Source organism: Ahaetulla prasina, chromosome 4, assembly GCF_028640845.1.
Source record: "Ahaetulla prasina isolate Xishuangbanna chromosome 4, ASM2864084v1, whole genome shotgun sequence".
Classification (NCBI taxonomy): domain Eukaryota; kingdom Metazoa; phylum Chordata; class Lepidosauria; order Squamata; family Colubridae; genus Ahaetulla; species Ahaetulla prasina.
In genome coordinates, this window is record NC_080542.1 from 12,902,486 (window position 1) to 12,917,874 (window position 15,389).

The 15,389-nt window shown below is 38.3% G+C and overlaps 1 protein-coding gene across 1 annotated transcript; it reads left to right on the forward strand.

Moving 5' to 3' along the window:
• Positions 1–1,810: 1,810 nt before the first annotated feature.
• On the forward strand, positions 1,811–14,494 carry LOC131197920 (vomeronasal type-2 receptor 26-like). Its single transcript, XM_058182423.1, has 7 exons — positions 1,811–1,823; positions 2,293–2,578; positions 4,036–4,213; positions 5,543–6,397; positions 6,846–7,073; positions 12,856–12,982; positions 13,599–14,494. The coding sequence occupies exons 1-7, from the start codon at positions 1,811–1,813 to the stop codon at positions 14,492–14,494; spliced, it is 2,583 nt and encodes an 860-aa protein (XP_058038406.1).
• Positions 14,495–15,389: the final 895 nt, after the last annotated feature.

Here is a 15,389-nt window from a genome sequence, read left to right on the forward strand (position 1 = left end):
AACAAGATATCAGTCGGGTACATACTTTAACATATTTCAAATTTCACCCTCTCATTGTATCACTTATCCAATATTTTCCCCTCTTCAGATTTATAATAGCCCTTTTCCTTAAAAACCTTTATTCCATCCCTTTATCCTGGAAAATGTTTAGTCAAATCAAATTACCATATTTTTTGTCCCTTTTGTTGCCCCACCCTTCTTCCATTAAACAAAATACAACTCAATTATCTGTAATATTTATCGATGACATATAGCCAAAAAATAAAATAAAAACAAGGTCAAATTCTCTCCTGACTTAAATCTCACCTTAATTAAAAGGTCTCCCATTACTTATATATTCCAAAATCCCTTTCAAAAAAAAAAAAAAACCCTAAGCAAATTACACAAAAAATAAAAAACAAAACAAAAAAACCCCACACATTTCTTGCTTATTGCTCTTGTTGAAGTAATTATATTGGGGATTTTATCTCCCAATAAAAAACAATGTAAAATCATCAATTGTGTTGTAAATGTTGTACCTTGATGAACATATCTTTTCTTTTATGTACACTGAGAGCATATGCACCAAGACAAATTCCTTGTGTGTCTAATCACACTTGGCCAATAAAAAATTCTATTCTATTCTATTCTAAAAAGGAACAAACATACAGAAAAGAAAAGAAAATCTCCCTATCATAGAAATAAAAACAAATAAATCTTCAGCCTAACCTTAAATAAGAGGGAACAAACAGTATCTCATTTCTCACATATTATTCACATTCAACTATTCTAATTAAAAGCTTTAACTTCAGATTTTTTCAGTTACAATAAATGTGCTCAAAGAACTGTATTTTCATAACTTATTAAATTCCTTGTTTGCCCCCGTCCTCCTCATATCCTCAAAAGATATATTTTCTTAACTTATCAGATTCCTTATATCATATATTTTTAATGTATAATTCTTAAAGGTCAACCTAAGTATTTTATTATTTCTTTAAAATATCCTGAAATCACAAAGATATTTCCCTCTTAAATATCATTCTACCTTTTAGTATCAAACTTTAATCTAAATAGAAAGGAACAAACAGTATCCTATTTCTCACATATTATTCATATTCAAATATTCTAATTAAAAGCTTTAACTTATTAAATTCCTTGTTTACCTCTGTCCTCATTTACTCAAAAGGTATATTTTCTTAACCTATCAGATTCCGAATAGAATAGAATAGAATAGAATAGAATAGAATAGAATTTTTTATTGGCCAAGTATGATTGGACACGCAAGGAATTTGTCTTGGTGTATATGCTCTCAGTATACATAAAAGAAAATTCTATTCATAAGCAAAGCAAATACAGTTTTCCCCTGAAAATAAGACCCTGTCTTATATTTTTTTGAACCTCAAAATAAGGGCTTGGCCTTATTATCAGGGTGGGTTTATTATTTTGGTGGTGGAGGAGGCGACAAGTGTGGCTACCTTATGCCTGTTGCTGTGTTGCACCTCTGTTCGTTGGGCAACTCAAGGTGGGGATCTCCACGGTGTTCTTGGCACTCGCCCACTTCCAATCCAACCATCCGTCTATTTCCCATGCCTGCAAACTCCCACCCCATCCTCCACCGAGGAACCCCTCGGCAGCCCCAGATGTCCAAAGCCTGCACCCGCCCAGCTCCCTTTTCAGCAGCACCCTGCTGTTTATTGGGGGGGGGGGCATGTCTGCAGGCAAACACGCTGTAGAGTAAAAACAAACTTCTTGAGAGTTTGAGAAGTTTGAACTCGAGCGGGTTTTTTTAACCCTATAACGTATTTTCCTTTAGACAACAGCGAGACACGCAATGGAGCTAAAAGGTAGGTAAGACATGCCTCTCGTGTCTCCCTGGCCCCACCCCTCCCCACCTGCCACCCCAAAATTACATCCAATTTTCTATTGTTCCAGAGAATTCCAACTTTACAGCCACAGAATTAACAATATGTTTTTTTAATGATATTTTTTTTTCATTGGAATTCTTTTTTTCCTTCTAGTTCCTGTATAATTGTCAGTTATGGGCCCTTTGGTTCTTGAGCTTGTGGATGTCATCATCCTATTTCTTACTCAAAATCTCTGAGGATTCTCTTATAATTACCAGCAGAGTCTCAGTAATGCAACTTCTTCTCAAATCCTTAGGGATGTCCAAGGGACAACTCCCCCCAAAACAGTTGAAGACTGAAAGGTGGCTATTATTTGGGGAACCAGAGAGCTGGAAATGTCACAATCTGAGGAAGAATATATATGCAAACTATTCTAAATAATGAGAGCTTCTTCTTTTTCTTTTTAAAGGTTTCATTGATGCAGATGGAATTGGTTCATATCTAGTGATGAAGATCTTCTTGAAGGAGATGGTATTTCTCATGGCAGTCATAGCAGTCCTATTACCAGGGGTTACATGCCTTATTTCTTGTACTTCCCACAAAGAATGTGCCGTGGGGAAAACTCCATTTATTAAGCACAAGTTTTTTCTGCCAGGAGATTTCACGATAGCTGGGATAATCTCTCAGTTCTACATGATATCTGATCGAGTGGGTTTCACAAGACATCCATCTGAAGAACTGGTTGATCAGATATTGTAAAGACTTTCTCTTTTTAGCTGTAGCATGTCTCAAACAAGATCTCTTTCTCTAAGAAGATGCCTGGACTGAATTAATTGGTGGTATTGCTTGCTGCACAAATTATTTCTCCTGGTTCCTTCGTTCTTAAACTATTAGAAATGGATTCCCTGGCAAATAAGTAATAAATACACACAGATATGCAGATCTCACCCCAATGCTTTTGTTCAAATTCTACTGTATATTGGGCTTTTCTCATTTTCTTTCTGTGGAATGAATCTTTAGAGCTCTACTATTGAAACACTGTTTATAGCTAATTGAATGTCAACCTGTTACAGTTTAATTTTTCTGCTAAATATTAGGGAACAATGGCATTATGTAGTACTTTTAATTTGTTTGTTCAGCATGTATGGAGTACAAATGTAGGGCTGCCCCAATGAAAGAGTTGCATTTTTACCTAGGATAAGGGATTCCAGAAAAAGAGTTGCAGGAATTGGGTATATCAACTTTAATAAAAAGAAGGACTAGGGGTGACATGATAGCAATGTCCCAAAATCAAAGGTGCTGCCACAAAGAAGAGGGAGTCAACCTATTATCCAATGCACCTGAATGTAGGACAAGAAGCAATGGAAGGAAACTAATCAAGGAGAGAAGCAACCTAGAATTAAGGAGAACTGTCCTGACAGTGAGAACAATTAATCATTACAACAATTTGCCTCCAGAAGTTGTGGGTGCTCTACCACTGGAGGTTTTTAAGAAGAGATTGGATAATCATTTGTCTAAAATTCATTTTCTTTTTTTACCCATAAAAATACCCAAGATGAAGATTGAAGAGCTAAAGATACATCACTTATAAGTAGGTCTGAGAATTACAGATAGATCATATAGTTATTGTTATTATTTTATTTTATTTTATTTTGTCAAACACAGCAATATATATAAGTATAAGCATGAAATAACCACACAAAATGAATACAACCAAAGGGAACATTAGGACAGGAATGGTAGGCATGCTGGTGCTCTTATGCACGCCCCTTACAGACTTCTTAGGAATGGGGTGAGGTCAACCGTAGACATTATTATTATTAATGTTCTTTCAAGCAATCCATCAGTTTCCTAGTGAATAATTTTTTGGAATCATAACACCTGGCTTAAAAAATTAATGTTTTGTCATGACCATTTTCCCTTTCATTAAAAAATAATGTTTTAGAACACTCTTTGGAATGCTAATGCATTTACATGATTTCTTGCATGGAAATCTGGTTGTTTTTTTCTGTATAGCATTTAGCTGAATTGTAAATAAAGTATATGTAATGCCACATTCTTTAAGAGAATATATATGATTTGTAATGTATCTCTGTAGATTTTTTCTACAGAACTACCAACATATCCTGGCCTTGGTTTTTGCAGTAAAGGAGATCAGTGAAAACAATCACATTTTATTCAACATGACTCTGGGTATGCACCTCTCTAACAGTTATTTCATGGCAAGGTGGACCTATTTGGCTTCGATGGAGCTCCTCTCAACACGGGGCAGATTCATCCCCAATTATAAGTGTGATACTAAGGACTGCGCAGCATCTGTTATTGCAGGACCTAATTCTCACATCTGTCCCTTTATGTCAAACGTTTTGAATGTCTACAAGATGCCCCAGGTAAGATTTGCTCTTGAAATATGTATCATTGGCTGTAACCATAACTTTGAAAGATAGGAGGAAGAACTGTAGTCTAGACAAAGTTCTGGTAAAACAAATCTGAGCCCAAACCAATTTGAGAAAGCATCTCAGAATTGACTCCAGGTAGGTAGGTAGGTAGGAAGGAAGGAAGGAAGGAAGGAAGGAAGGAAGGAAGGAAGGAAGGAAGGAAGGAAGAAGGAAGGAAGGATGGAAGGGTAATTCTGTAATATAAAGATCAAGATAAATATTCCCAAATACTAATACATTGAATTGCTTAATCAAGTCCATGAATACTTAATATTATTATTAAAACATGGTGAGAAGAAGAATTGATGAAAATATATTAACATTTCTATTAAGTGTTAAGTTAATAATAACTTAACTTATATTATTAAGTTAATAATATAAGTTAAGGAATCATAACATTTTAATTAGTTTGGATTCAGATTTAGTAGTAAATCTAGTAGAGTACCTAAACATATCTATATCATATAGTTGCCACTACATTATTCATCATGTTGATGATTTGTATTGTTTTTCTTAAATGTAACTTTATAGATGAAACCGGCAGGAGGGAAATGCTTTCAGATTTGCAAGATTGTGGTTTCAAGGTCTGGAAGACCTCAAATGATTGACATCAATCTTGCCCACCTAAAAGTTCTTCCCCCCTCAGTTTTTTTTTATACTGCAATGAACTAGGGAGAGTCAATTCTGAAATGGTTATGAAATTTCCTGAACTACATTCTTCTTTTAATTGCTTTTATTAAAGTCTATTATATGATAAAATATGTAATAGATATTTTTGATATCAAGAAAGGTAAAGAAAAAGAAACAAAGATATAAAAAGAAAAAGAAAAACCAGTGGTTTTTGATTTTTTAGTCTCAGTCAGGTATACGAAAAAGCTACAACCTCAGTCTTTTCTTTACATTTCCAGTTAATTCAAACTATTTGTATTACAACTAAGTCGATCAAATCATCAAAATCTATCATCAGTTTCATTCCCCCCCCCCATTTTAAGTGTAAATTCAGAAGTGGTTCCCAGGTGGAAACAAAACTAAGTAAATTTTTCCCTTTTAAATAATACCGTCGATTTTGCCCTCTGGGTCACAAATGAATGCATTTCTGTCTTTAGCTTTGTAATTATACTACTTCTAAACCTCAGATTTTTATGAACAAGATTAGATATCTATTAATGTTTGCATTAATGTTTACAACAAAGACAATGAGTTAAGAACAGGTTTTTAAAAAAATAATGAAAACTTCATTTTGGAAAATCATGTTTCCCCCTTTTTCTCCCCTACATTTAGCTGATATATGGATCTTCTGCTATGATAGATGACCAGATACAAGCTGCTTTCTTCCATCGCTTTTTCCCAGATGGTGACCAACAGATTGTGGGTATTCTCCAGTTGCTGTTGTATTTTAGGTGGACATGGATTGGGCTGTATCTCCAACGTAATGAGAGTGGAGACAGATTCATTCAAAATGCTGTTCCACTGTTTTCCCAACAAGATATCTGCTTTGAGTTCATGGGAGAGATGCCCCAGGAAACATTTTCTAATGATATTACAGCAGCCTTTAAAGATTTTAGTAAAATGTACATTACTATCATGAAGAGCACTACCAATGTCATTATCCTATATTGTGAAAACCAAGTCACAGCCATTTTTAGAATGTTGCCCTATTTTACAGAATTTGAAGATATACCCATTGAGAGAAAAGATAAAGTTTGGATAATGCCAGCCCAGATGGAGTTTTCATCCCTTCCCTTTCAAAAAACTAGGGGTATGGACTTTTTCCATGGTGTTATAACTTTTGAAGTTTCTTCCAAGGAGATTTCTGGATTTAATAAATTCCTTCAGATCAGAAACCCAACTTCAGAAGCAGAAGACCATTTAATGAAAGTGTTTTGGGAAGCGGCTTTTGAATGCTCTTTTCCTAAAGATAAGTTAGATGAAGATGCTGGGAAACTGTGCACTGGAGAAGAGAAATTGGAGAATCTACCTAAGTCTGTGTTTGATACCACCATGACTGGACAGAGTTATAGCATCTACAATGCAGTTTATGCTGTGGCACATGCTTTACAAGCCATGTTTTCCCCCAAACACACAACAAGAGCAAAAGTTGGGAGAGAAATGTTTTTGACTCAAAAGGCATGGCAGGTAATAAGATTGAATGAACATTTCCCATTGCTCTACTCTCTAATGCAGTGCTCTGTCCTACTCTTATGGATATATCGATGTCACTTATGATTTTAAGTATCCTGCTACTTCGTTTTCCATATCCTTTTGGGACCTAGAGAAACCTTTGTAACTGTGAATAGGTAACAAGGCTACAACAATGATACAACAATATGGAGGAAATGATTAAGATGCAACAAAATGGGCCTGTTTGGAACAGGTTCAAAACACCTGTGGCAGGGGAGAAACATGGATGAGGGGTTGAAAAACACTAATTCTATTAATGAACTCAGTTGTATTAAATCAATATCCATAACTTAATACCATTGAAATTGATCTCCCTCCCTCCCTTCTTTCTCCCTCTCCCTCTCCTTCATGCCCTCCCTTCCCTTCCTCTCTTTTTAAATTACCAATCATTGCTTCATTTTAGTTACATCACTATTTGAGAACCATGTCATTTAATAACACTGCAGGAGAGAAAATTTCCTTTAATGAAAATGGGGATTTAGACACTGGATTTGACATTATCAACTGGGTCACATTCCCAAACAAGACCTTTGTTAAATTCAAAGTTGGAAAGATCGACCCAGCGGCTTCTCTAGATAAGATATTGACCATTTCTGCACAAGACATCACCTGGCCTACTATGTTTAACCAGGTATTTCCTGCTCAGATTTCAAACTGTGTATTTATTTATTTATTTATTTATTTATTTATTTATTTATTTATTTATTTATTTAGTCAGTCAGTCACAACAATACATATAATCATCACACAAAAATATAATATAATATATATATAACAACAGAGTTGGAAGAGACCTTGGAGGCCTTCTAGTCTTACCCCCTGCTCAGGCAGGAAACCCTACACCATCTCAGTCAGATGGTTATCCAACATTTTCTTAAAAATTTCCAGTGTTGGAGCATTCACAACTTCTGCAGGCAAGTCGTTCCACTTATTAATTGTTCTAACTGTCAAGAAATTTCTCCTTAGTTCTAAGTTGCTTCTTTCCTTGATCAGTTTCCACCCATTGCTTCTTGTTCTACCCTCAGGTGCTTTGGAGAACAGCCCGACTCCCTCTTCTTTGTGGCAACCCCTGAGATATTGGAACACTGCTATCATGTCTCCCCTAGTCCTTCTTTTTATTAAACTAGACATACTGAGTTCCTGCAACCGTTCTTCATATGTTTTAGTCTCCAGTCCCCTAATCATCTTTGTTGCTCTTCTCTGCACTCTTTCTAGAGTCTCCACATCTTTTTTACATCGTGGTGACCAAAACTGGATGCAATATTCCAAGTGTGGCTATCTGAGATTTTCACGGGTGTTTGTATATAGGTCTTTGGTTGTTCGGGTTTTCTCCCGTGTAAAATTGGAAGTGTCTTGGCGACGTTTCGACGAAGTCTCATTCGTCATCTTCAGGCTTCAGCTTCGTGCTTCTGGGAGCAATGTGTGATCGCAGCTGTTTCTTCCTTTTAACTGCTAGTGGGGGTTTGAACTGATTGGGTGGGAGCTTGGCTGTGCTCTGATTGGATGGGGTTTTTTCTGTGCTCTGATTGGCTGGGGGTGTGTCCTGTGTTGGTGGGGGCTTGGTTGTGCTCAGTCTAGTCTGTGCTGCAGGGGGATTTGAGCTGGTGAGCTGCATAGCTGCTGTTTGGCTTTGTGGTCGTGCTACATCTTCATAGTGGGTGTCAGTCTGCTGCATGAATGGATTGGAGGGGTTTGAAATGGCTAATGTTGCAGCTGCGGTCTGGCTTCTGGTCCTTGGTCGTGCTTCATGATCAGTGTGGGTTTGGGTCTGCTTTCTGGGTGGATGTGCGGTGGTGACATCCTGTGTGGACCTTGTGAGTGTGGGTCTGGTGTCATTTCTCGTGTTAGGGACTCGTTTGTCAATAAGGGCGGGTTTCCAAATGGCTGGTAGGCGGGAGGTGTCATCTCGTTTGTTCATGCTGTGTGGGTGTTTTTCTATCTCAATGGCTTCTCTGATTATTCTGCTGTTAAAGTGTTCAGTTTTGGCGATAGTTCTGGTCTTTTTAAAGTCAATATCATGTCCTGTGACTTTAAAGTGTTGGACCAGGGAAGAAGTTGGTTCCTCTTTTTTGAATGAGTTCTTGTGTTCTTCAATGCGTGCACTTATTCTTCTGTTGGTTTGTCCAATGTATGTGGTGGGGCAGGCGGTGCATGGGATTTCATATACTCCTTGATTTTCTAACTCAATTTTGTCTTTGGGGTTTCTTAGGATGGTGGATATTTTTCTGTTTGTGCAGAATGCTGTCTTGATGTTGTGTTTGTGGAGGATCTTGCTGATTCTGTCTGTGGTGCCTTTTATATATGGGAGGAGGGCATCCCCACCGAAACCATTATATGCGGAGTTGAAACCAGCCTGACCAAAATCAACCCCGATGACGCTAACAAAATCAGACTCGAGATCTCCAACATCCTCTGCACCAGCAAGCCACCCAAAAGCAACTTACCCAAAGAGGAACAGACAGCACTACTTAACCTGAAAAAAGATACCAGCATAATAATCCTACCAGCAGACAAGGGCAACGCCACGGTGGTTATGAACACATCTGACTACCAAACCAAATTAACCAACCTACTCCAAGACCCTGCATACAAGCCCCTAAACACAGACCCCACCACCTACCTAGAAAAAACCACTAGATCCAAAATAAAAGCCTCCCCCATCAGCGAAGAAATCCAACAAAGAATCATTCCCAGAGAGAAATCATCCAGATGCCCTAAGCTCTATGGCCTCCCAAGATACACAAAGAAGGAACCCCCACTCAGACCCATAGTCAGCTCCATAGGCTCACCTCTACAAAACCTAGCCAAATTTCTCGCCAAACAACTACAGCCCTATGCAGAATCCATCACCTCACACGTAAAAACTCATTCCAGTTCATAGAGATCATAAAGAAACAAAACTTACAGCCCAGCGACCTACTCGTGAGCTTTGATGTCATATCCTCTTCACCCAAGTGCCAATCAAAGAAGCCTTGACAGCTATCCAAAACAAATATAACCCCCAAGCACATCCTAGATCTGACCAACCACTGCCTAACCAACACATACTTCATCCATAATGGACAAAGATACAAACAAGTAGAAGGAGCACCCATGGGATCACCCCTCTCACCTGTCATTGCCAATCTCTACATGGAACACTTTGAAACCCAAGCTCTAGAAAAATCTGATCACAAACCCAAACTCTGGCTCAGATATGTAGATGACACCTTCATAATCTGGCCACACGGGAAAGAAAAACTTGACAACTTCCTCACACACCTCAATAGCCTACACCCCAAAATACAGTTCACCATGGAAACAGAAGTTAATAACCAACTTCCCTTCCTGGATGTCTTAGTCTACAGAAAACCCAATGGCTCCCTAGGACACACCATCTACCAGAAGAAAACACACACTAACCGCTATCTGCACGCACTCTCACACCACCACCCAGCACAGATCAACTCCGTAGCCAAGACACTCATCTCCAGAACAAAATGCTTAGCTGATGAACAACACCTAAAACCCGAACTAGACACTCTCACTAACGTACTAACATCCAATGGATTCCAAAGAAATAAGATTACCAAGCTAATCCAAAAAGAACCCCCCACTAAAATCCAAGACAGAGAACAAGAAAACGGCACAGCCTTGGAGGTCTTCTAATCCAACCCCCTGATTGAGCAGGAGACCCTACATCATTTCAGATAAATGGTTGTCCAGTCTCTTTTTGAAAGACCCACAACCTCTGTAGTCATGCTGTTGCATGGATGGATTACTCTCAATTAGGATATTTCTCCTTACTTCTTGGTTGCTTGTCTCCCTGGTTAGTTTCCATCCATTGTTTCTCATCTTGCCTTTTGGTGCTTTGGAAAATAGTTTGACCCCCTTATCTTTGTAGGAACCCTTAAATATTGGAACACTGCTATTATGTCACCCCTAGTCCTTCTTTTTTTATTATGCACTTTTTTATTATGCACTTTTTTATTATGCACTTTTTTATTATGTGTTGTAAATGTTGTACCTTGATGAACCTATCTTTTCTTTTATGTACACTGAGAGCATATGCACCAAGACAAATTCCTTGTGTGTCCAATCACACTTGGCCAATAAAATTCAATTCAATTCAATTCAGTTCAGTTCAGTTCAATTCTATTCTATTCTATTCTATTCTATTCTATTCTATTCTATTCTATTCTATTCTATTCTATTCGACTAGACATATCCAATTCTTGTAACCATTCTTCATAGGTTTTAGCCTCCAACCTCCTAAACATTCTTGATGCTTGCTTGCTTGGGCCTGAGAGTTATTATTGCCATCTATGATCTTCTTGATATTAATGTGAAATCTGCATCATATGCAGCTATCTTTTTCTTTTTTCTTTGTCCACAGCGTCCTCATTTCCAAGACATGCATTATAGGTGGCAAGGCCATCTTTTAAATTTGTTGCCGAAATATCCCCATTCTTCATCCTTTTTTAAAAAGTTGTCATTTGGTTTCTTTCCTCGAGATAATGTCTTGTACATGTCTTCTGTGTATGGTCCACTTGGCTTGTTATTGAGTCCTCAACATCCTTCCTGCCGCAAGACTATTGATTGCACAATATTGGAAGAAAGAAGACTTACCTACAATTGGAGAATGGATTAGTAAAGTATCAAATTTAGCAGAAATGGCAAAAATTTCTGCCTACTTGAAAGACTGTACACAAGAAAAATATATTTTAGAATGGAGGAAGTGGATTGATTATATTCAAAATAAGTATCAGATTAAAAAATATCAATTAGTTTTTGAGTGAAGTTAGGAATTGCTATGTATTAGTTTAAGAAAGAAGGGAATTGATAGTGTGATGGTGTGAAATGGAATATGGTTTATGTTATATTTTAGATTATGTTTGTTAGTTACAATACCCTGTATTCTGTTCTGGGAAGTTTCGGGGGGGGGGGAGGGGGGAAATGGGGGGGGGGGAAGGGGAAGACTATAAATTGATTGGTTGCCATTGTACAGGAATAATGGTAGAATTAAACAAGTTGGAATGGTGTAAAGTCTGGACTGCTTGGTAACCACTCCCGAAGGGAAAGGGTAAGGAAAGAGGAGTAAAGAAGGAAGAAAGTAGGTAGGCAGGTGGGTAGGTAGGAAAGAAGGGAGAGAGAAGAAAGGATAGGAGGAGAAGAAGAAGGAGAAGATAGAGGGTTAGAAAGGATGGTAGTGAGAAGTGGGAAAGAGGCGGGGAAGTAGGAAAGCGAGGAGAAGGATGGTGGGGAAAGTTGAAGAAGGATGAGAAGGGTAGAAAGGATTAAGGGAGGGAGTGGCGGTCGAGCAGCCCTGATTGAGTATAATTCCCACAATTTGACCAGTGTACAATACAATCACTTATCCAACAATCGATCCTATACTCAATAGGATCGATTGTTGGATAAGTGATTGTATTGTACACTGGTCAAATTGTGGGAATTATTATGGAAAATAAAAAAAATTCCCTATAAAAACAAACAAACAAACATCCTTTCGTTGGTTGCTTTCAGTTGTATCTTCAAACGAGCATGCAGGTGCTTCTTATGCTCTCCCTCCCATTTTTTCCTCTTTTTCTCTTTTACTTTCAAAGTGAGGGCTGAACCACCATTCTTTCTTTCCTTCAGCAACAGGATGGGCCACCTACTATTTTGGAAGGTAGAATGGTGAAACTGTTGCTTTTATTTTGTTAGTTTTCCTATCAATTTTTGAAAGACGTGTTCTCAAAGGAAAACAGTTGGCGCTTCCCTTCCTGGCATGGAAGAGAAGGAAAAAGGCAAGGGGAGAATCCATTATCAAGGACCATGCCTGTCATAGTGTGCACAGTGTGACTACTATTTGGGACAACCCTGGAGCAAAATATAGTACACAGAGGTTTTTCAAACAGTGGTGGCAATCAATCTTCCACTATAACAGGAAGAACTACAATGGAGATAGAACCTGAGGGGAGAAAAACACCCTCTAATGGCCTCCTTTATATAGGCAGCTTCTTAAAAGGCAATAACCCTGCTGACTCATCCTCAGTCTTAAAGGGCTGGACAGCTTTAAATCATCATTACCCTGACAGTCCAGAAAGAACACCTGGCCACTACTGTGGCCAAAGAAGAAGAAAGAATTTAAATTCAGGGCTGGGGGGGAAATAATAATTCATCTTTATTTCCACTTGATGTATATATGGGAAGCACGTTCTTCTGGATTTTTATTTTCACCTAGCTAAATGACACTATTTTCTTTAGTTTTCCTACCTTCACTTTTGATTCTAGCGCAATATTTACATTCATTTAATATAATTCTTCTAAAAAAGAAGGCAATTTTGGGACAGATACATCCTACATTCATTGTGTAAAAGTAAAATCCACACCCAAATAGAATGTTCTGAAACTTTTGAGTTTTAATAAATCCTGGTTTCATTTCTTGATAGGTTCTACCTCTATCTCTTTGCAATGGAAATTGCTATTCTGGGTCCAGGAAGATGAAAATAGAAGGGAAGCCATTTTGCTGTTATGCTTGCCTTCCATGTGCAAAAGGGAAAATTTCAAACCAGATGGGTAAGAGCTGTGTTGTGCAAAACTATCCAGTCTTCTTAACTGTGATTCTGTTAGATCGAGGCAAGGAAGAGACAAGCAGTAGCTTTCAACACTTTATTCAGCAGCAGGCAGAATACAAGCAGCTCGGCAGCAGCCGAGCCCGAGTTCACAAAGGTCAGCCACAAAATCATTGATCTTGTTGGCAGCGCTGGTAGAATTTGCATCTGCTGACCATGGGGGTGGCGGCGGGTGCATAGTGGTCCCTCAGTTTGCTTTGTAGCATGGACCATGAGATGGACTCGATATCTGCAGGTGAGACGAGGGTCTGTGCCATCTTGTAAAGCTTTGGACTGCAGTAGGTTAGAAAGATGTCTCCTTTTCTGTCATCCGCCAAGTCTTGATAGTTATTTGCTTGCAGGAAGGTCCTGAAGCGGTTCATGTAGGTATGCCATTCTTCTGATCTTGGATTGTAGGTTGCCAGGGTGGGCTGGTTTGCCATTCTGCTCAGCTGATGGATGGTTGTTTCACTCGATAAGATGGCCACAGCTTGCCACATGGAGCTTAGTTAATAATTAACTTTCAGTCCTGTTACCTGAGTATTTCTAGAAATTGACTATGATGTTTGTTTTTTTTGCAGATGCAGTTGACTGCTTTCAATGTTCAGAAGACCAATATCCAAACCAGGCTCAAAATCTTTGTATTCCAAAAACAACCACCTTCCTGTCTTACAATGAGCCACTGGGAATCACCTTGGCCAGTGTTAGTCTCTTCCTTTCTTTCATCACAGCTTTGGTGCTGTGGATCTTCATTAAACAGAGGGACACCCCCATTGTCAAAGCCAACAACAGGAGCCTCACTTACATTCTTCTCATTGTTCTCCTGCTCTCATTCCTTTGCAGTTTGCTCTTCATTGGGAAACCTGACCAAGCAAAATGTTTCACGCGACAAGCTGCTTTTGGCATCATATTCTCAGTAGCCCTTTCTTGCATATTAGGGAAAACGATCCTTGTTGTTCTTGCTTTCATGGCCACCAGGCCAGGTTCCAAAATGAGGAAATGGGTGGGGAATAAACTGGCTTTTTCTATTGTCCTGTTTTGCTCCCTGGCACAATTTACCATTTGTACTGTATGGCTGACAATTTCTCCCCCATTCCCAGATTCTGACATGCACTCCATGACTGAAGAAATTGTTCTACAATGTAATGAAGGTTCAACCACAATGTTTTATACAGTGCTAGGCTTTCTGGGGTTCTTGACTGCTGTCAGTTTCACTGTGGCCTTCCTAGCTAGGAAGTTACCAGATAGCTTTAATGAAGCCAAATTTATCACCTTCAGCATGTTGGTCTTTTGTAGTGTCTGGATATCATTTGTTCCAACCTACCTGAGTACCAAGGGGAAATACATGGTGGCCGTGGAGATCTTCTCCATTTTGGCTTCAGCAGCTGGATTACTGGGCTGCATCTTTTCCCCCAAATGCTACATCATTATTATGAGACCTGATTTGAATACAAAGGGACAGTTAATAAAAAAATAATCCTGAATATGGAGTTCAATTTGCTTAGTGATTCGATGCAGCCTTCCCTCCAAAATAATAATAATAATAAACAAAATAATAACAAAATAATAGAAAGTGACATTAATGAGGATCTTTATGTTTTCCAGCCTGATTTCTCTGCATTTAGTCTTTAAGATACTACCGAGAAATTGAAGCACTGCCTGTGGCCTTGCCCTGATTACTTTCATGACTGCTGCTATCTCTTATGACAGCCATTTTCTACTAAGTCATGCCTTCTCAAAGTATCTATAGTACAGCAGGATTCAATGTTCTTACATTTTCAGAATGTACCTTCTCCTGCATACCCAATTACCCTTGTTTCCTTCTCCCAACTACATACAATTCTTGGACCCAAGTAATGGATCTAAGTAATGTATCCAGTTAACATTACTCAAAGTAAATCCTTTCTTATTCTCAAAGATCTGCGTAATTTATAGAGATTGGATCAATTAAGCTTTGATTGTTTCCTAGGCTGCTTAAGGAAAAATGATACTTATAGTCAGACAAAATGTTTAGGAAACCAAAGACACAGGAAAAACTCATGACTTTTCAGCTAGGCACTGTAAATAAATGAATAATGACAGACACTCCACCACCACCCCCTCAAAGATTAAGAGGAGTGAAGATTATGAAATCCAAAAGCAGGTCATAGTTTAGGTCTAACTGGGTTTCACCAATACATGCCAGTATGAATCAGAACTATGAATAGGTTGTGGGAAAATGTACTTTTATAGAAACATAGAAAACTATGGGAGAAAAAGAGTCTGCCCTTTAAGTTTATTTGTTTTTTCTTTTCTTTTTAATGCATTTTTTAATTATTATTTTTACATCATAGATTTTTATTTTATTGTTTACTTTTCACTTGCTCCATACC

Bases quoted from the DNA above. Each gene is read 5' to 3' on its own strand.
- LOC131197920 (XM_058182423.1), top strand. The intron at 4,214-5,542 runs GTAAGATTTGCT...CCCTACATTTAG, and splicing joins ATGTCTACAAGATGCCCCAG to CTGATATATGGATCTTCTGC. The intron at 12,983-13,598 runs GTAAGAGCTGTG...TTTTTTTTGCAG, and splicing joins GAAAATTTCAAACCAGATGG to ATGCAGTTGACTGCTTTCAA.